At 39.9% G+C, this 16,260-nt stretch overlaps 1 protein-coding gene across 1 annotated transcript in view; it reads right to left on the reverse strand.

Moving 5' to 3' along the window:
• Window positions 1-16,260, reverse strand: part of LOC126443737 (uncharacterized) — a 448,679-nt gene that overhangs the window by 151,452 nt on the left and 280,967 nt on the right. Inside the window, exon 4 of the mRNA XM_050090959.1 lies at window positions 1,436-1,711. Coding sequence (XP_049946916.1) covers window positions 1,436-1,711 — 276 coding nt within the window. The remainder of the gene's footprint in view (window positions 1-1,435; window positions 1,712-16,260) is intronic.

Genomic DNA, 16,260 nt, shown 5'->3' on the forward strand with positions numbered 1-16,260 from the left:
GACAAACATACAAAGAAACATTCATTTTTATTTACATAGTTAAGCAAAGAGAAGTTTAGCATTCTAAATAACGTGAGGTTTACCTTTCGCAGACCATTAAAGCGTTGCCAGATATGAGCTACAGAAAAGTGCGAAAAGCGCCAAAAAAAACTTTATTACTGTCCAAATTCTGTTTGATACAAACATGGATTGGCGCCTAATATTGCAGGTATACTCTTCATTTATTCATGTAAAGATCAAAACATCACAAGAGTTACCGATAAATACACATCGAAAATATTTTCGCCGTGAACCGATGATGAGAGTTATCTGAACAATTCCAGTGCTGTACCATTGCAATGATATCTCCTGATGTGTGCAAGGCAGGAACTGCTTCAGAAATCTTTTGAGCTGTGAGGTATGTTCCGTGAACGCAGGGTGTGAAACGCACGTGATACTTATGTCAGACGTACCAACACTATCCACTACTCTTAACAATGAAGCAGGTGAGCTCCATTTAAGCTTCCCCTGACATCACTACAGAGTTACACGCATCATATCAAGAACCACGTTATACACTTACTATTGTTCTGTAATAATTTCTATGTGGCACATATCATAGTATAACAGTATACGTTGCAATCGCGAGGATTATGAATCTCCCTTATCTCGGTTCGCTGTTCAGTTTCAGATCTTATTTGACCAACAGCAAGAAAATTAGTTTATCTTCAGGACTGCAAAACCTTAACCGTTAATGAAACTAGTTCCTATTTTCTTATTCATACAACAAAAGCCACAGTTGGGCTGTTATGCAGTTAACACAACGCATAAAAAAGGACCAACTGCACGAACTTCAAAATGAAAATGTAAAGTATACTATTTCATCTACTAAAAGGTTTGTCATTTGTTATCATGAAGACCTGTGTAGTAAATTCCTGAACGAACAACAAATAAATAACGTATTATTTTATAACGCAGATTTGTGTTCGACTTAACTTTTGGCTGTGCTATCAACAAGGTCGTAATTATAGCCATATGAAACTGCTTCAGGCCGGCGACTATGTTCACACTATTGCAAAGTGCGCGAGAGAAATTTGGATTTCTTTTATTTCTCTAAACCCGTTAATTGTGAACCACTTAGCTGTCCCATGTACTTAAGCGTACCGATTGTAGGCAATGAAAACCTCAGTCTGTCAAAACCTCGTAATTCCAGTAATTAGTAACTCTATTATCAAAGAGATATTTGAAAGTGCATGGATTTCCATAATCTGTTATAGGTACACATGTAGCAACTTTTATATTATTTTTTTAAGAAACTGGTTTTGCATTTAACGAAATGTATTTATGATGTTTTCATTGCCTACCAACGATACGCAATTACACTTTACTATAATAACAACAAAAGGCACACAGAAAGAAGGAATGCATGACGATTTTCATTCGCCCGCGGGCTCACCTGATCAAGCGCGCCAACGCCCTCGTCTGAGGGCTCCACTGTTGCGTCTTCCACTTCGTCAGCGACTGCAAGAATTCTCAGGTAGGATGAAAGCAGCGACCTGCCGCAGCGCTGCGCGTCCAACAGCAAACTGACAGGCGAGAGACTCCGAACTCCCCTAGGCGCTGCCACTCGGAAACACTCGGGGGTAGTCGCGTGACAGCACGAGACCGTGACAGGCAGCAGCACCGCCTGGTGGCGGCAGCGCGAACCATCGCATGGCACACGATCGCTTTCCTGTAACAATGTAGCTGATTACTTGAATGCAAGACCACAATCATACTGTGTGAAATACTTAGCAAACTCATTCTTGTTTCGTTATAAAAAGCATGGTTGCTACAAATTCCCGGAGGAGTAACAGATCCCGTGGCATTCGTATATGTACGGGTCGTGACTTTAATAACAACTTTGATGATGCCCATGGTTCTATCAACTTGTAAAAAGTTGGAAAATTTTTTTGGAAATTTGTGATAAGGTCTTATGGGACCAAATTGCTGAGGTCACTGGTCCCTAAACCTACACACTACTTACTCTAACTTTAACTTATGCTATGGACAACACACACACCCATGCCCGAGGGAGGACTCGTACTTCCGACGGAGGGAGCCGCACGGACCGTGCAAGGCGACCCTAGACTGTGCAGCTACGCCGCGCGGCTGTAAAAAGTTGTATCACCGTTTTATAATGTTGAACTACTTTTGTAGCTATCGTAGGAACAGTTACATTCCAACGAAAACCAGCTTCCCAGTAGCACCACCACTTTCCTCGCATCAAAAAATGCAACAACCTAAGGAACAGAATCTTCGTGTTTACTTCATGAAGCGCATATACTTGACAACGCATGCCAATGTAGAGCTGCTACACCACCTGTGGATTTCCTGCCAAGTGACATTGGAACAATTTCCTTAAGTATTTACCTCATCGCGTAACCGGAACAGAAACACCGTGTTCACTTTAAGAGATTTTAACGCGCATATATTCTTGAGTGTCTATCTCAGTTAAAAGCTGTTACACCATCCCGTCGTGGACTGCCTATCAGACGATAGAGAAATATTTACATTTTTTAAAAATATTTACCTCATTGTATAACCGGAAGATCGGGGAGCAATTTCATATCAAGCAAACATCTACATCCACCACTCTGAAGTGCATGCAAACGGTATGTCCCACTGTAGCATGCAAGCTTTCCAAGGAGAATTTGCGTCTACCTCCAAGAGTCAGCTAAATGGTTCAAATGGCTCTGAGCACTATGGGACTCAACTGCTGTGGTCATCAGTCCCCTAGAACTTAGAACTACTTAAACCTAACTAACCTAAGGACATCACACACACCCATGCCCGAGGCAGGATTCGAACCTGCGACCGCAGCAGCAGCGCGGCTCCGGACTGGAGCGCCTAGAACCGCACGGCCACCGCGGCCGGCAAGAGTCAGCTAGTTCAGTTCTTTAGCATCCCTGCGACACTCTCCCATGGGTCAAACAAACCTGTGACCGATAATACTACCCATCTCTGTATACGTTCAATAACTCCTGTTACTCTTATTTGAAACGGATCCCACACACTTGAGCAATGGTCTAGGATGTGTCACAAGAGTGATTTGTAGGCAATCTCCTTTGTATACTGACTGCATTTCCTCAGAATTTTACTTATAAACCGAAGTCTGACACCTGCTACTTTGCCTACGACTGAACCTATCTGATCGTTCCACTTCATAGTAGAGATGGGCAAACTCGTTCATTTTTGGGAACTAGTTCACCGGTGATCGCTCTTTTTTGGGAACCGTTCATTTTTACTCATTCACCGTTCATTTGTTAATGGTATATGGTTCTTATGAAAAATTGAAAATTAGTAGCATAGGTGTCTGAAGATCGAAGGCGCCAAGAGGGAGCACTTGCCTCCCCGTGGAGTACAGAGTTTTTATTCATTACAGAATTCTCACACACTTGTAGAAGTAATTTTCGTGAATCTACAAAATCTCTCGTTCAGCCAACTGTAGCGTTATGTGGCTAATCGCAGTGAAATAGGAGTAATATAAGGTGCCGCACGAAAAACCGGCCCCGAGAACAGACTGCACACCAGTTACGAACGATTTGTTGACCGCTACGAGCAGACTAGAAAAACATGTAATAATCAGACAGTACAGAAATAACAAATAAGCTAATGAAAACAACAACTTCGAAACAATAAATGACGATTGGTGGACGACAATGGGCAGTCTAGTACTAGGGGCCGATTTTTCGTGCTCCACCCTGTACCACTGAAATATGTGGAAGTTATCATATTCTCTTTACAAAATGTGAGACCAGACAGTCGATTATGGTGCGCGAGCTTCATTCGGTTGTAAGTCGGTCTGCTTTCCACAACAATGGACATGCTGTTTTACCTCGGATCAAAAAAATACGGAAAATGGCCACTCGTGTGTGCCGTGCCGACTACCTTTGCATGTAAAATAACAAAAAAACTTGCCTTTTTATAAATATGTCTTCGGCTGTTTAATGTAATAGTGAAGTAACCTGATATGCCCTTTTGTTACCTGGAAAGATATATGTATTACGTATCACGTAATTTTTATGTACTTTATGTAGTTATAAAATATGTTTTAATTACCGGTCATGGACGCTGAATAGAATACTTTTAAGAGCCAGAAATCCAGAGTTCTAAAAAGGTTTGAAACATATCTAGAATGGGCGTGTGCAGCGAACGAAACGAACAACAACTCGATACCGAACTAACTAGGAGCAGTCGGCAGTGGAACTGCGACGAGTGGCAACGCGAAGGACGAGTCCGACCGTGGGAGACCGAGAGCGAGACGGGAACGGGTTCGAGGCTGGAACGAGAACGGCCGACGAGCCGTTCCGGGAACGAGACCGACCGTTTCCCGTTCCCGGGAACTACAAGTAGAAAGCCGCGACCGAAGTGAACTATGAAATACCGTTCCTTAGAATTCATTCCTCGCTCCTTCCGTTCATCTTGGTGAACCGTTCCTTTGGACCCGTTAGTTCACGAATGATCCATCTCTACTTCATAGCACCGCAAGTTCTTACACTCAGGTACTTGTATGAGTTGACCGATTCGAATTGTGACTCGTTGATACTGTAGTCATAAGATACTTCGTTTTGCGAAGTGCAGAATTTTATGTTTTTGAACATTTAAAACAAGTTGCCAAATTTTGCATCACATTGAAATCTTATCAAAGTCTGACTGCATATTTGTACAGTTTCTTTCAGGCTGTACTTCATCACAGGTAACTTAATAATCTGTGAAAATTCTGATGTTACTATTAATATTGTCCGCCAGGTCATTAATACGCAACATAACAGCAAGGGTTCCAACACACATCTCTGGGCCACACCCGAAGTTACCTCCGCGTTTGTCGATGAATCTCCATTCAACATAACTTGCTGCGCCCTCCATACCAGAAAACCCTCAATCCACTCACAAATTTCGCTTTATATCCCATATGATCGTACTTTTGATAATAAGTGTAGACGTGATACAGAACTTTGGAAATTTGTGGTAAGTTCCAAGGGACAAAACTGCTGAGGTCTTCGGTCCCTAGGCTTACACACTACTCAGTCTAACTTAAACTATGCCAAGGACAACACACACACCCATGCCCAAGGGAGGACTCGAACCTCCGACTGGGGTAGCCGCGCAAACCGTGCAAGACGCCTTAAACCGCGCGGCGTGATACAGAGTCGAATGCTTTTCAGAAATTGATAAATACTGAATTTATCTGACTGCCTTGATCCAAGGCTTTCTGTATGTTATATGCAGAAAGTGTGAGCTGGATTTCACATTATCGGTGCTTAACGAATCCTTGGGTGTTTGGCTTAGAGGAGATTATTCTGTTCAAGATACGAGACTGAATTTAAGCTCAGAATATGTTCTAAGATTCTGCAGTTGACGTCCAGTGTACCAGATAGTAGTTTTGCGGATCGCTTTTGCCACCCTTCTTGTAACACCAAGTCTGCGGCGCGCTCAGTGTGACGTCAACCAGAGTGGACCAAGTTTGGCGAAGCGCTGCAGGCGCAATCCTGCAATATTTCTCAAACGATTTTACAGAATTTATTTTGTAAGAAAGCGCGATTTCTACGTTACTTGTTGCTTTATACATCAGCTTCATGTTGAAATTCCCTTCATTTCGTTAATGGTCATAGTTATTGTGATATTTCCTATGTAAACAACAAATTCGAAAACGTTGCAATTAAAAATATGGCTCGCTATAATTTTGCGTTTGGTGCATATTACACCATATGTTGCTGCGAATGAAATTTACCTAAGATATTGAATTTTTCTTTAGACTTGGAAGGAGGTCTCAATCTGCCTCCAACCTCAAAACATGGATTTTAAGTAACACGTTAGCTTCCGATTGCACGAGCGCGGGAATGAAATATTAATAACATTCCTCACACCTTGTAAACCGTTCGAGATATCGAAACAAGATTTTGGCCATCGATAGCGCGCGAAGAGGTGTGTGTTTTGCCGTAACGTTTCATACGGAACTTCATTTACGGCGATATAGCAGAAGATTCAGTTTTTATTTTATTTTTTCAAACCAGTACCGTAATTTTTGAAAAGTTGTGGACAGCTAGTAAAAATAGAATTTTCTAGTATGAAAAACATGAAATTTGTTCTCTTATGTTACTTTAAACCGACACAACGAAACTTGCCACAAGATTTTCTTTCTACACGTCAATTACGCATCTTTGAAATAGAAATTACTGTAAATACTGTGTCATTTTTCCGTTCCTATCCCTGTACAGAGTGAGGGAGTGAATCATTACTACAAATATATCTTATTTCATCAGTGAAAGTGACTTTGACGAATAGTTGGCAAGGCTTTGTAAATTGACATTTCTTTCACAGATTCAGAGTTACGAAAGCGTTTCACTGGGTCAGTTGTAGTCTGCAGTAAAAATGCGGAATTGTTCTAATAGAAATAACAAGTTTGATGCCTGTTTATCTGTGCTTAATAAGGTTACGAAAACAAGGTAGCCATTACTTTATGAACCGCCTGAGACAATTCAATAAAGTTGAAACAGCTCATAAATATGTGTAATTTAGTTCTAACACATCGAAACATAATTAAGGTGAAGACGTACACCACTTCACTTTGAATGGGTATGGGAACGAAAAGATGATATTCTGTTTCCTGTGAATTAATGACATATTTCTCAGATGACGAACAAGAAGAAAATCCTTTGCTAAGTTTCAGTCACAGCTTTTCAGTATTAAAAATACGATGCGTTATACGATTCCGCCTAGATTGCAAGAGACTGGCATTTTATTTTTGTTTGGAATGTTAATCTTTTCTTATTCGAAGAAACATAATCAGTTATGAGTAATGGCTACATCTCTTTTTCGCTCCTTTTGCCAAAATACAGTACACTTTGAACAGGATCACCTGGCAGTAGCTCTTGCAACAGAATCCTGAAACATAATATCTTATTGAAAAAGCAGTTGGTGACCAGGAGGTCAATAACTTATGGAAAATCGAATAGCGTCGGTTTAGAGTAATATAAGAGGAGAAATTTCTCGTTTTTAATACAAGCAAATTCTCTTTTTACCAGCTGTTGACGACTTTTCAGAAATTACAGTACTGGTTTGAAAATCTAAAACAAAAACTTTATCTTCTGCTATATCGCCGCAAATAAACTTCCGCATGTTAACCACATGGCAAGGCATTCTCCTCTTTGTGTGCTATCATTGGCCATAATCTCGTCTCGATATCTCGAATTGTTACGAGACATGATGAATATTATGCATATTTCGTTCCCGCACTCGTGCGACAGGAAGTGAACACGTTACTTAAAATCCATCTTCTCGAGAATGGACACAGACAGTCTAAAGGAAAACTCAGTATCTTACATTTTATTCGCAGCAACATATCGTGTAATATGCACCAAACGCTTTTTCATAGCGACACCTATTTTTCATTGCAACCTTTTAGAATTAGTTGTTTATATAGGAAATATTACAACAACCATGACTATTCGAAATGATGGGCACTTGTTGCAGGGTAGGTTGTAAATTCGATACATAGCGTCGTTTCCGAATTAAATAACACTGAAGTTACTTAATCAGGCCGTTGGCGCTAGTTTTAATGTTTCGTACAGTAGGCCTAGTTCGGTGGGATTATTAGTCAACTACTTGTCTAGCAAGGCGAGACGAACATATTGCATCATTGATGTTTCATTCAATTGCCGCTGTTTTTATGACGGTAAGATGAAGTTCCATATCTAATTTGACAGCTAGTTCACAGCCCTCAACGATGCTGCATGTTCACACACACTGTTTCTGAACATCCTGTACATCCACTTTCTAACAGAAAACAGCACAGTGAATATTAAAAGTGAGTTCTGTGCAGAATTGGAAATAGTAGTAAATGCTGTACGAAACACGAACAGTACGTTCATAGAGTCCCAAAGCTGGAAAGGAGAGACGTTCCGGTCTACAACTGGAAAGCACAGTCCACACGATCTGAATGACGTCTGGTTATGAGCTGTCTAACATCTAAAGGAAAGTCTCTCGGTGGTATGAACTTCCAAGACAAAGACATAATAAAAGATGACAGTTGTCACCTGATCGGGGAACAGTAAAACAGATTTGCGAACCACGGACATGTGTCGAATGTTTGCAGGTATGGTGTAAAGATGTGTCCGATTTGCTTTTTCTTTTTAGCTGGACAGACAAAAATTCTTGACGTACAAACATGACTCCCGTGTGTATTAGGCCCTTTCTTACTTTTGTTTTTAAAGTTGCTTTATAAAACGTGGGACATGTCTAATTTGAATTTTAAATTTATTGGTGGTGTAACACTGATTAAACATCATGCAATTTTTGTACAACGGTAAACGTAGGTAAACTTCGTGGCAATTTCTTTTTGTTCATTGTCTCTCTCTGCTGTAGTGTATTGAATTACGCTTTACATAAATAATCAGTTTCATATTCCATGGATTATTTTGCTTTCTACAGAATAGAAGCAGTTGTAAAGAATAAACTTTTTCATTTTGTTTTCAAATTTTAGTTTGCTGTCAGTCAGACATTTTATATCAAGCGTAAGTGCTCAAAAATTTTTGTTGCAGAGTTGTGCACCCCTTTCTGTGCTAAGGACAAATCCAAAATGAAGTAATGAATGTAATATTTTCCTCCTGGTATTGTAATTATGTACATCATTGTTCATTTTAAACTGTTCCAGATTATTTACAACAAACATCGTGAGGGAATATACAGGGTTTTTCTAAATGGTGGACCCATTTTCTAAAATTCTTATGTATTCAAGCACAAATCCAAAATGAACATGCTTTATAGCAATGAAAAATAAAAGTTTCAAAGTATAGGCAGGCGGGCGGTGATGGTTTCAGAAGCGGCCGGTAGAGTGATGTAGGAGGCTTTTTGAAGGACTCCCTTCCTCAGTGCCGGATCTGTCGCATGGGACTTGAGGACCTGGCTCTACACTTCTGGCCAACGAATTCTCCTGAACTCACACCCTGCGACTATGGGGCTATGTGAAGGAAGCTGGTTACATCTCGCCTCTAACAGCCACTCTGAACGTTCTATGGAACCAGATCACTGCTGCCGTGCAGTCAATGACAGCAGATATGCTTTCCCGTGTGTGGGGTGAGTTTGGGTATTGCGTCGATGTTTGCTGTGCAGCCAACGCTGGCCACATTGAACATGAATAACATTTAACACATTTTTCATTATTAAACAATTATTAAAAATAATTAATTACAAATTATTAAATGTATTAATTTGATATCAAGCATTACAAAAAAACTTTGAAACTTCGTCTCTTCATTGGTATAAAGCTTGTTCATTTTGGATTTGTACTTGAATAAATACGAAGTTTTGAAAATGGATCCATCATTTAGAATAACATATGCTTTGAAGCAGTGGTCAGACTACCCAACTCCTTAAGCAGATGTCTACAGGATGATCTTGGATGAGCACCACATATTATTACAGCACATTGTTGAGGTATGAAAACTTTCTTTCTTAAAGATGAGTTACCCAGAACATTATTCCATACGGCAGTATTGACTGAAAATATGTGAAATATGCCAGCTTACTGATTTTTCTCTTCCCAAGATTTGCAATGATTCTAAGTTGTTTTAGGATTCCAAAATGTCCTTTTTCTAATTTAAATTCTCATCAGTATGGAAACCTACGAATTTTGTAGTTCCCACCCAATTTCTTATTTTCTCACCACATGTTACTCTTATCACTGGTTTAGTATCACAGCATGTGCAGAACTGAATATGCTGTGTCTTTTTAAAATGGAGGATGAGCCCATTCGCAGAAAACCTTCAATGATACTTTAAAAAACATTGTTTACCATTTCTTCCATTTCTGTATGAGTACTAACATTGACTACTAGTGCAAAAAGAACTAGTTCTTCTTCATGTATGTTAGACAAAAGATCATTTATATGTATGAGGAAGAATAGTGGACCTAAGATTAAACCTTCTTGAAATCCGTGTGTGATTTCTCCCAGTTAGACTTACCTCCCCAGGCTGTATTGTTTCAATTACTGATTACAACTTTGTGCATTCTTTTCGTTAGATACGACATTATCCATTAGCTGGCTATACAATCAATCCGATAAAACTTCAATTTATCTCGGAGAACACTGTGCCTCACACAGTCAAAAGCCTTATGGCCGGTTCCCGCTAGGGCTGCCACGCGTCAAAACCGCGCGACAGGGCCTCGTTGCCATGGAAACGCCGTCAGGGGCGTGGCATAGCCGGCTCTACGTTGCTCCCGGATTGGGAATTTTCCCTGCATGGGGACTGGGTGTTTGCATTGTCCTCATCATTTCATCATCATTCGTGACTGTGGCTCGATTGGACTGTGTAACAACTGGACTGTGTACAAATTGGGACTTTGTATGGGGGCTGATGACCGCGCAGTTGAGCGCCCCACAAACCGAACATCATCATCTGCATCGCGGTTTGCTCATGACGAACCGCTGCCGCTGCCACGTGACGCGCTCCAGGTCCGCGCCGCCAATCACAGAACGCGCTGAGCGTGACGTCAGGCACAGAACCCCTGGCTACAAGAACTTACTCCGAAGCGCTGGCGCGGGCGCGGGCGCGGGCGCAGCAGCCATGAAATACTTATCGCCCGATTCCAAGGAAAGATAGCTATAACCGTTCTCGAGATATTAAATGACATGTCGACAGACGGGCCGCGAGAGATTCGCTCGTGATGCGACCGATACTTCCCGTGCCCGTCGTAAACCATGTGGTTGTATCAGCCGCAAATTTCGTAAACAGTTCAATAATTCGAATCGCCTTTTTTTTCTTTTTTTGACAATGATAGCTCGTAAAGAGTCACGTGTTTTGTCTCATGATAACTATGCAAAATCTGTTTATCCACTGAGATGTGAAAATAACTATAGTTTTTCACAATGGATCGATGAACTTTTTTTAAATAGCATTTAATACCATGTGAAATGAGAATTATGGTGACATGGAACACATTAATATTTATAGTATTCTATGTAGACCTACAGAAGTTAAATCGAAGCTAATTTGCTGACATGTCAGAATATGTATGTCGCTAAGTATTTGCAACTATAGATTACTTCGTTTTGTAAGTAACAAACGCATTTTTCTTGCTGCAGTGTTACTTGTTCCAGACGCGTTTCGCCTGTTACCTTAAGGCATCTTCAGTGGAGTCTAGAATAACTCAATTTTGTTTTGATATGCAATGTTTGTAGGTTATAAAACAGTTCACATCTTATTTTTTACATAAATAAGTGATTACTTACAGTTAGTCGAGTTTTTGGCTGACATCTGTGTTTCCTCTCATCTGCTCACATGCTGGAGGTCGTATTTAAACTTAACTTATGGAACATAAGCACATTTTCAAGTCTGCAGTTTTTTCTTCACAATTTTCATGTTCTCAGCTCTAATTGGTGTGGAGACCTATTACTCTTCTGTCACTGGCTGTAGACATTTTACCGAAAACTGTGATTTAAAGTCGTAACTACAGTACGTTCACTTTTGGCTCTTCCTATTTGGCTTGATTATGTGCATGTTGCCAATCTAACGAAATACGTGCTGAAAATTAACGTCTGTTAATGTCTGTTCTCTTTATATCTGTATGTGTGTGTGGCTAGTCAGTGTGAGTTATATAAAGTTGAATGATAATGCAATACCTGTCAGAGAGTAGTTGATAGTTTTGGTGTTCAGCTGATTAGAGTTTTGGTTTAAATGTTGTGCGTAGGGGTATATGTAAGAGTAAACTCACTGCTTACATAAATGAAATAGTAGAATAACACTTCAGCATGTGATTATTATCAGAATAGTTTCACCCAACTCCTTTGTCCTCACTTTTACATGAACCTCTCCATTAAACATTTAAACCAAAAGTCGAATCAGCTGCACACGAAAACTTTCATCCACTCTCTGAGAGCTATTACATTCACAATCAACTTTCTACAACTCTCCCTGACTAACTACACCTACACACAGGCACACACAAACAAATAAACAAACAGATATAAAGAGAATACATATGAACAGACTCTAGTTTTCAGCACACACGTCGTTAGGTTGGCAATATGCACATAAATAAACCGAATAAGAAGAGAGATAAATTGAATACACAGTAGTTACGACTTTCTATTAGATTTTGGTAGAATATCCTCTGCTAGTGACAGAAGAATAATAGTGCTCCACACCAATTAGCGAAAACAACATGAATTTTGCGAAGAAAAAAGTTTGTAAAGTGAAACTGTTCTTATGTATCGTAAGTGCAGTTGTAGTGTGCTTGCAACAAGATGAGAGGAAAAGCAGTTGCCAGCCAAAAACTCGATTAACTGCAAGTAATCACTTATTCACGTAAAAAAATAAGACGTGAACTGTTTTATAACCTACAAATATCGCGAAGATTCCACTGGAAATGCCTTAAAGTAAAAGGTGAAGCAGGACTGGGACAAGTAAAATACATCACGTGAGGAAAAAGGCGTTTGTTATTTACGATACAAATATTTCTGTGCTTGTTGCTGGTCATGGCTTCGTAAACAAACTTGTTATTAATTATGTCGTTCTACCTTACCACATTTTGTTTTTTTTTTTGCGACGTTTAGAATACTTTATTATTACATACAATAACACCACGTTGCCAATTACTCTTTCCAGTAGCGCTAAAATAGTCTTTACAGGCAGGATATATAGCTTCTGGTACGTCGATTTCTTTCACCGAAAGATTTTACATCTGTGATAGAATTTTTGTGTCAAACAGCTTGGCATAAAGTAGCAAATATAATATTCTATGTCTCGTCTTCAATATCCATAAAGTCTCACTGATCCCAGTCTAGCAAGTAGTTATGAAGAACCAGTCATAATAATTAGTTTCACAGTTATGACTTTAGGTGTTATGATCCAATTTCCCATTAGATATTTAGTTTCCAAAATGCGCTACTTACTTTTTGATTAACATGCTTTCTCGATACAACGGTAATTAAAAATAGTTTTATACGATGTTTTGGCATCCTTTAATACATCTGAGAATGGTCACATGATATTTGAAGTCAGCAGAAAAGCCTCCACTGTACATAAAGCATGGGACAGCATATGCAGAACTGCACTATGATACGTTTGCCACCATTTTCCCATTTATATTCTCTGCTGCCTTCACCACTTCATCTCTCAAAGATATCCATTTGTACTGTAGTGGATTCCTTCCTCCGTTTCAGTCAATCGTTGCCTAATGGTCCCTTTAAGAGCATCGAAAACTCTGCATCTTAAGTTGTTCAGGTGCCATCTCATTAACTGGCTACTGTTTACTGTCTCTTTAGTTGTAAACTGCAGTTCATAACCAGTAAATTATGGTCGCTCTGTGACTGCAACGGGAAATGTCTTACAATTTAAAATTTGGTTGCGAAAATTCTATTCCAAATATGCATCCTTCTTTCATGATTCTTAAAGTGTTGGCGATGATTAAATTACGCTCTGTGCAAAAATTCTTTCCGTTGGCTTTCCCTTCCCCCAAACCTATGTTTTCCTACTATTTTCGTTTCCTACACCTGCTGTCGAATTCAAGTCTCTCATCACATTTTAAATTTTTGTTTCTGTTAATTATCTGAATAATCTCTTTTCTCGTACATTGTTTCAATCTGTTCATCATCTTTGGAGTAGGCACGCATGTAATCTTTTATCACCGTGGTGTGTGTGTTAGCTTTACGTCTCTCTTGGTAATGATAATGTTGATGGCAGTTTAGAATGGAGCTGAGTTTGGTGATACTACTTCAATGGTAGTTTCAATAACTAAGATACACAGAGTGGTTAAAATGCATTATACTAACACAGCAAATACTGAGGATCAACTGTCAACCATTTTTCAATTATAAATAAATAACCACCACATAACAGGTAATGTAGGCCTATCATTATTATAGTAAACTGCGTTTAGGTACTGCAGTCTGCCATGCTAAGTGCTGTTATGAAATTAACAATAAGTTTCTGTTCCGGGGCTACCGGTTTTCTATGGGAGATAGTAAACAGTTATGAACAGTAATCTTCAAATCTGTTTATGGTGAAATAAGAGAACATGAATAATGAAATATGTGAAAGAGTACATCGTAAAGAAAGTAAAAAAACTGCTATGACTTCACCCAACTTCGCCTTTCTTTTGCGTAGGTTCACAGTATACTTAATGAAAGGCACCGGGCTTTTCAGTGGGTCCCACCCCATACCGCAGTGGCAGTCCGTCATTGGCTACCGCTAGCGTCTGCAGCTTCTGGATGGGAACGCCAATTCCGCAAGCTGCCGCGTCACCGCGGAAAAAGGCCGGTTCGCACTAGGGCTGCCGCGCGTCAAAACCGCGCGGCAGCGTGGTGGTTGCCATAGAAACAGCGGAGCGGCATAGCGGCCTCTGCGTCGCGGTTTGCCCATGTCGAACCGCTACCGCTGCCACGTGCCACGCACCAGGTCCGCGCCGCCAATCACAGAACGCGCTGAGCGTGACGTCAGACACAGAACCCCTGCTACACCAATTTTCGCCGAAGTGCTGGCGCGGACGCGGAGGCAGCTATGAAATACTTATTATCAGATTCCAAGGAAATTATTTGGTGAAAAAATTCATTCTTCTGTATCTTACAGACTGATATCTTCGCTCGATAAAGGTCTGAATTTCTTTTCGTTATTCGTCGTGGTTACTTGCTGTGGCGCTTTTATATGAACCACTACGCGAAATTTTATTGAGTGTACAGAGGTAAAAACGCATTGCGTGGATTTTGCGTATAGTTCATTTTAGGTAATACATTATTGCGTATGAAATTTAGTGAACATATCGAAATTGTTTTTAAAGTTGAGAGCAGAATGATAGCTATAACCGTTCTCGAGATATTGGATGATATGTAGGCGGACGGGCCGTGCGCGGGTCGCTCTCGAAGCAACCGATACTTCGCCCCGTTCGTCGTAAACAATGACGTTGTTTCAGCCCCAAATTTCGTAAACGGTTCAAGAAATCGAAATGTGGTATTTTTGCAAATAGTAGCTCGTAAGGAGTTCTGTATTTCGTTGCATGGTAAGTATGTAAAATCTATTTATCTATTGACATGTGAAGGTAACTACAGTTTTTTGGAATGGATCAATGAATTTTTTAAACGACATTTAATAGCATGTGAAACGAGAATTACACTGACGTGGAACACATTAATATTTACAATATTCTATACAGACCTGCAGAAGTTAAAGCGAAACTAATTTGCTGGTATGTCATAAGATGTAATTTGCTATGTATCTACAGCTATTGATTATTTCGTTTTGTAAGCAACAAACGCTTTGTTCTTACTGCAGTGTACTTTATTTGTTCAAGATGCGTATCGCCTTTCACTTTAAGGCATATTAGGTGGAATCTATAACGATTCAATTTTGTTTTGAAATGTGATATTTGTAGAGTATAAAACAGTTCACATCTTATTTTTTTACGTAAATATGTGCTTATTGCGTTTACTTTCATCTGGTCACATGCTGGAGGTTGAATTAAAACTTAGCCGGCCAGTGTGGCCGTGCGGTTCTAGGCGCTTCAGTCTGGAGCCGCGTGACCGCTACGGTCGCAGGTTCGAATCCTGCCTCGGGCATGGATGTGTGTGATGTCCTTAGGTTAGTTAGGTTTAAATAGTTCTAAGTTCTAGGGGACTGATGACCTGAGATGTTAAGTCCCATAGTGCTCAGAGCCATTTGAACCAATTAAAACTTAGCTAATGGAACATAAGCACATTTCCATGTTCGCTCTTTTTTTCACAATTTTCGTGTTCTTTGCGCCAATGGGTGTGGAGTACTATTATTCTTCTGTCACCAGCTGTAGACATTTTATCGAAAACTAGGATTTAAAGTCGTCACTATAATGTGTTCATTTTAAAACTAACGTCTGTTTATATCTGCTCCTTATATCTGTATGGTGTGTGGCTACTCAGAACGAGGAACAGGAGGTTGAAAGTGAATGCAATATCTGTCAGAGAATGGCTGAAAATGTTGGCGTTCGGCTGGTTTGAGTTTTGGTTTAAATGTTTTATGGATGGGTTCATGTGAGAGTATCACTGCTTGCATTAATAGATGAAATAGTAAAATAACATTTCAACAGATGATTATCTACTAGCACCCAGATCCTGTGTCCTCACTCTTACGTGAATCCTTCTACAAGATATTTAAACCAAACCTTGAATCAGCTGAACACGTAAACATCCACCCACACTCTGACATTCACATTCAACTTTCTGCAACTCACCCTGACTAACTGCACACACACACAATTATAAACAGATGTAAA

This window comes from Schistocerca serialis, chromosome 1 (assembly GCF_023864345.2).
Source record: "Schistocerca serialis cubense isolate TAMUIC-IGC-003099 chromosome 1, iqSchSeri2.2, whole genome shotgun sequence".
Classification (NCBI taxonomy): domain Eukaryota; kingdom Metazoa; phylum Arthropoda; class Insecta; order Orthoptera; family Acrididae; genus Schistocerca; species Schistocerca serialis.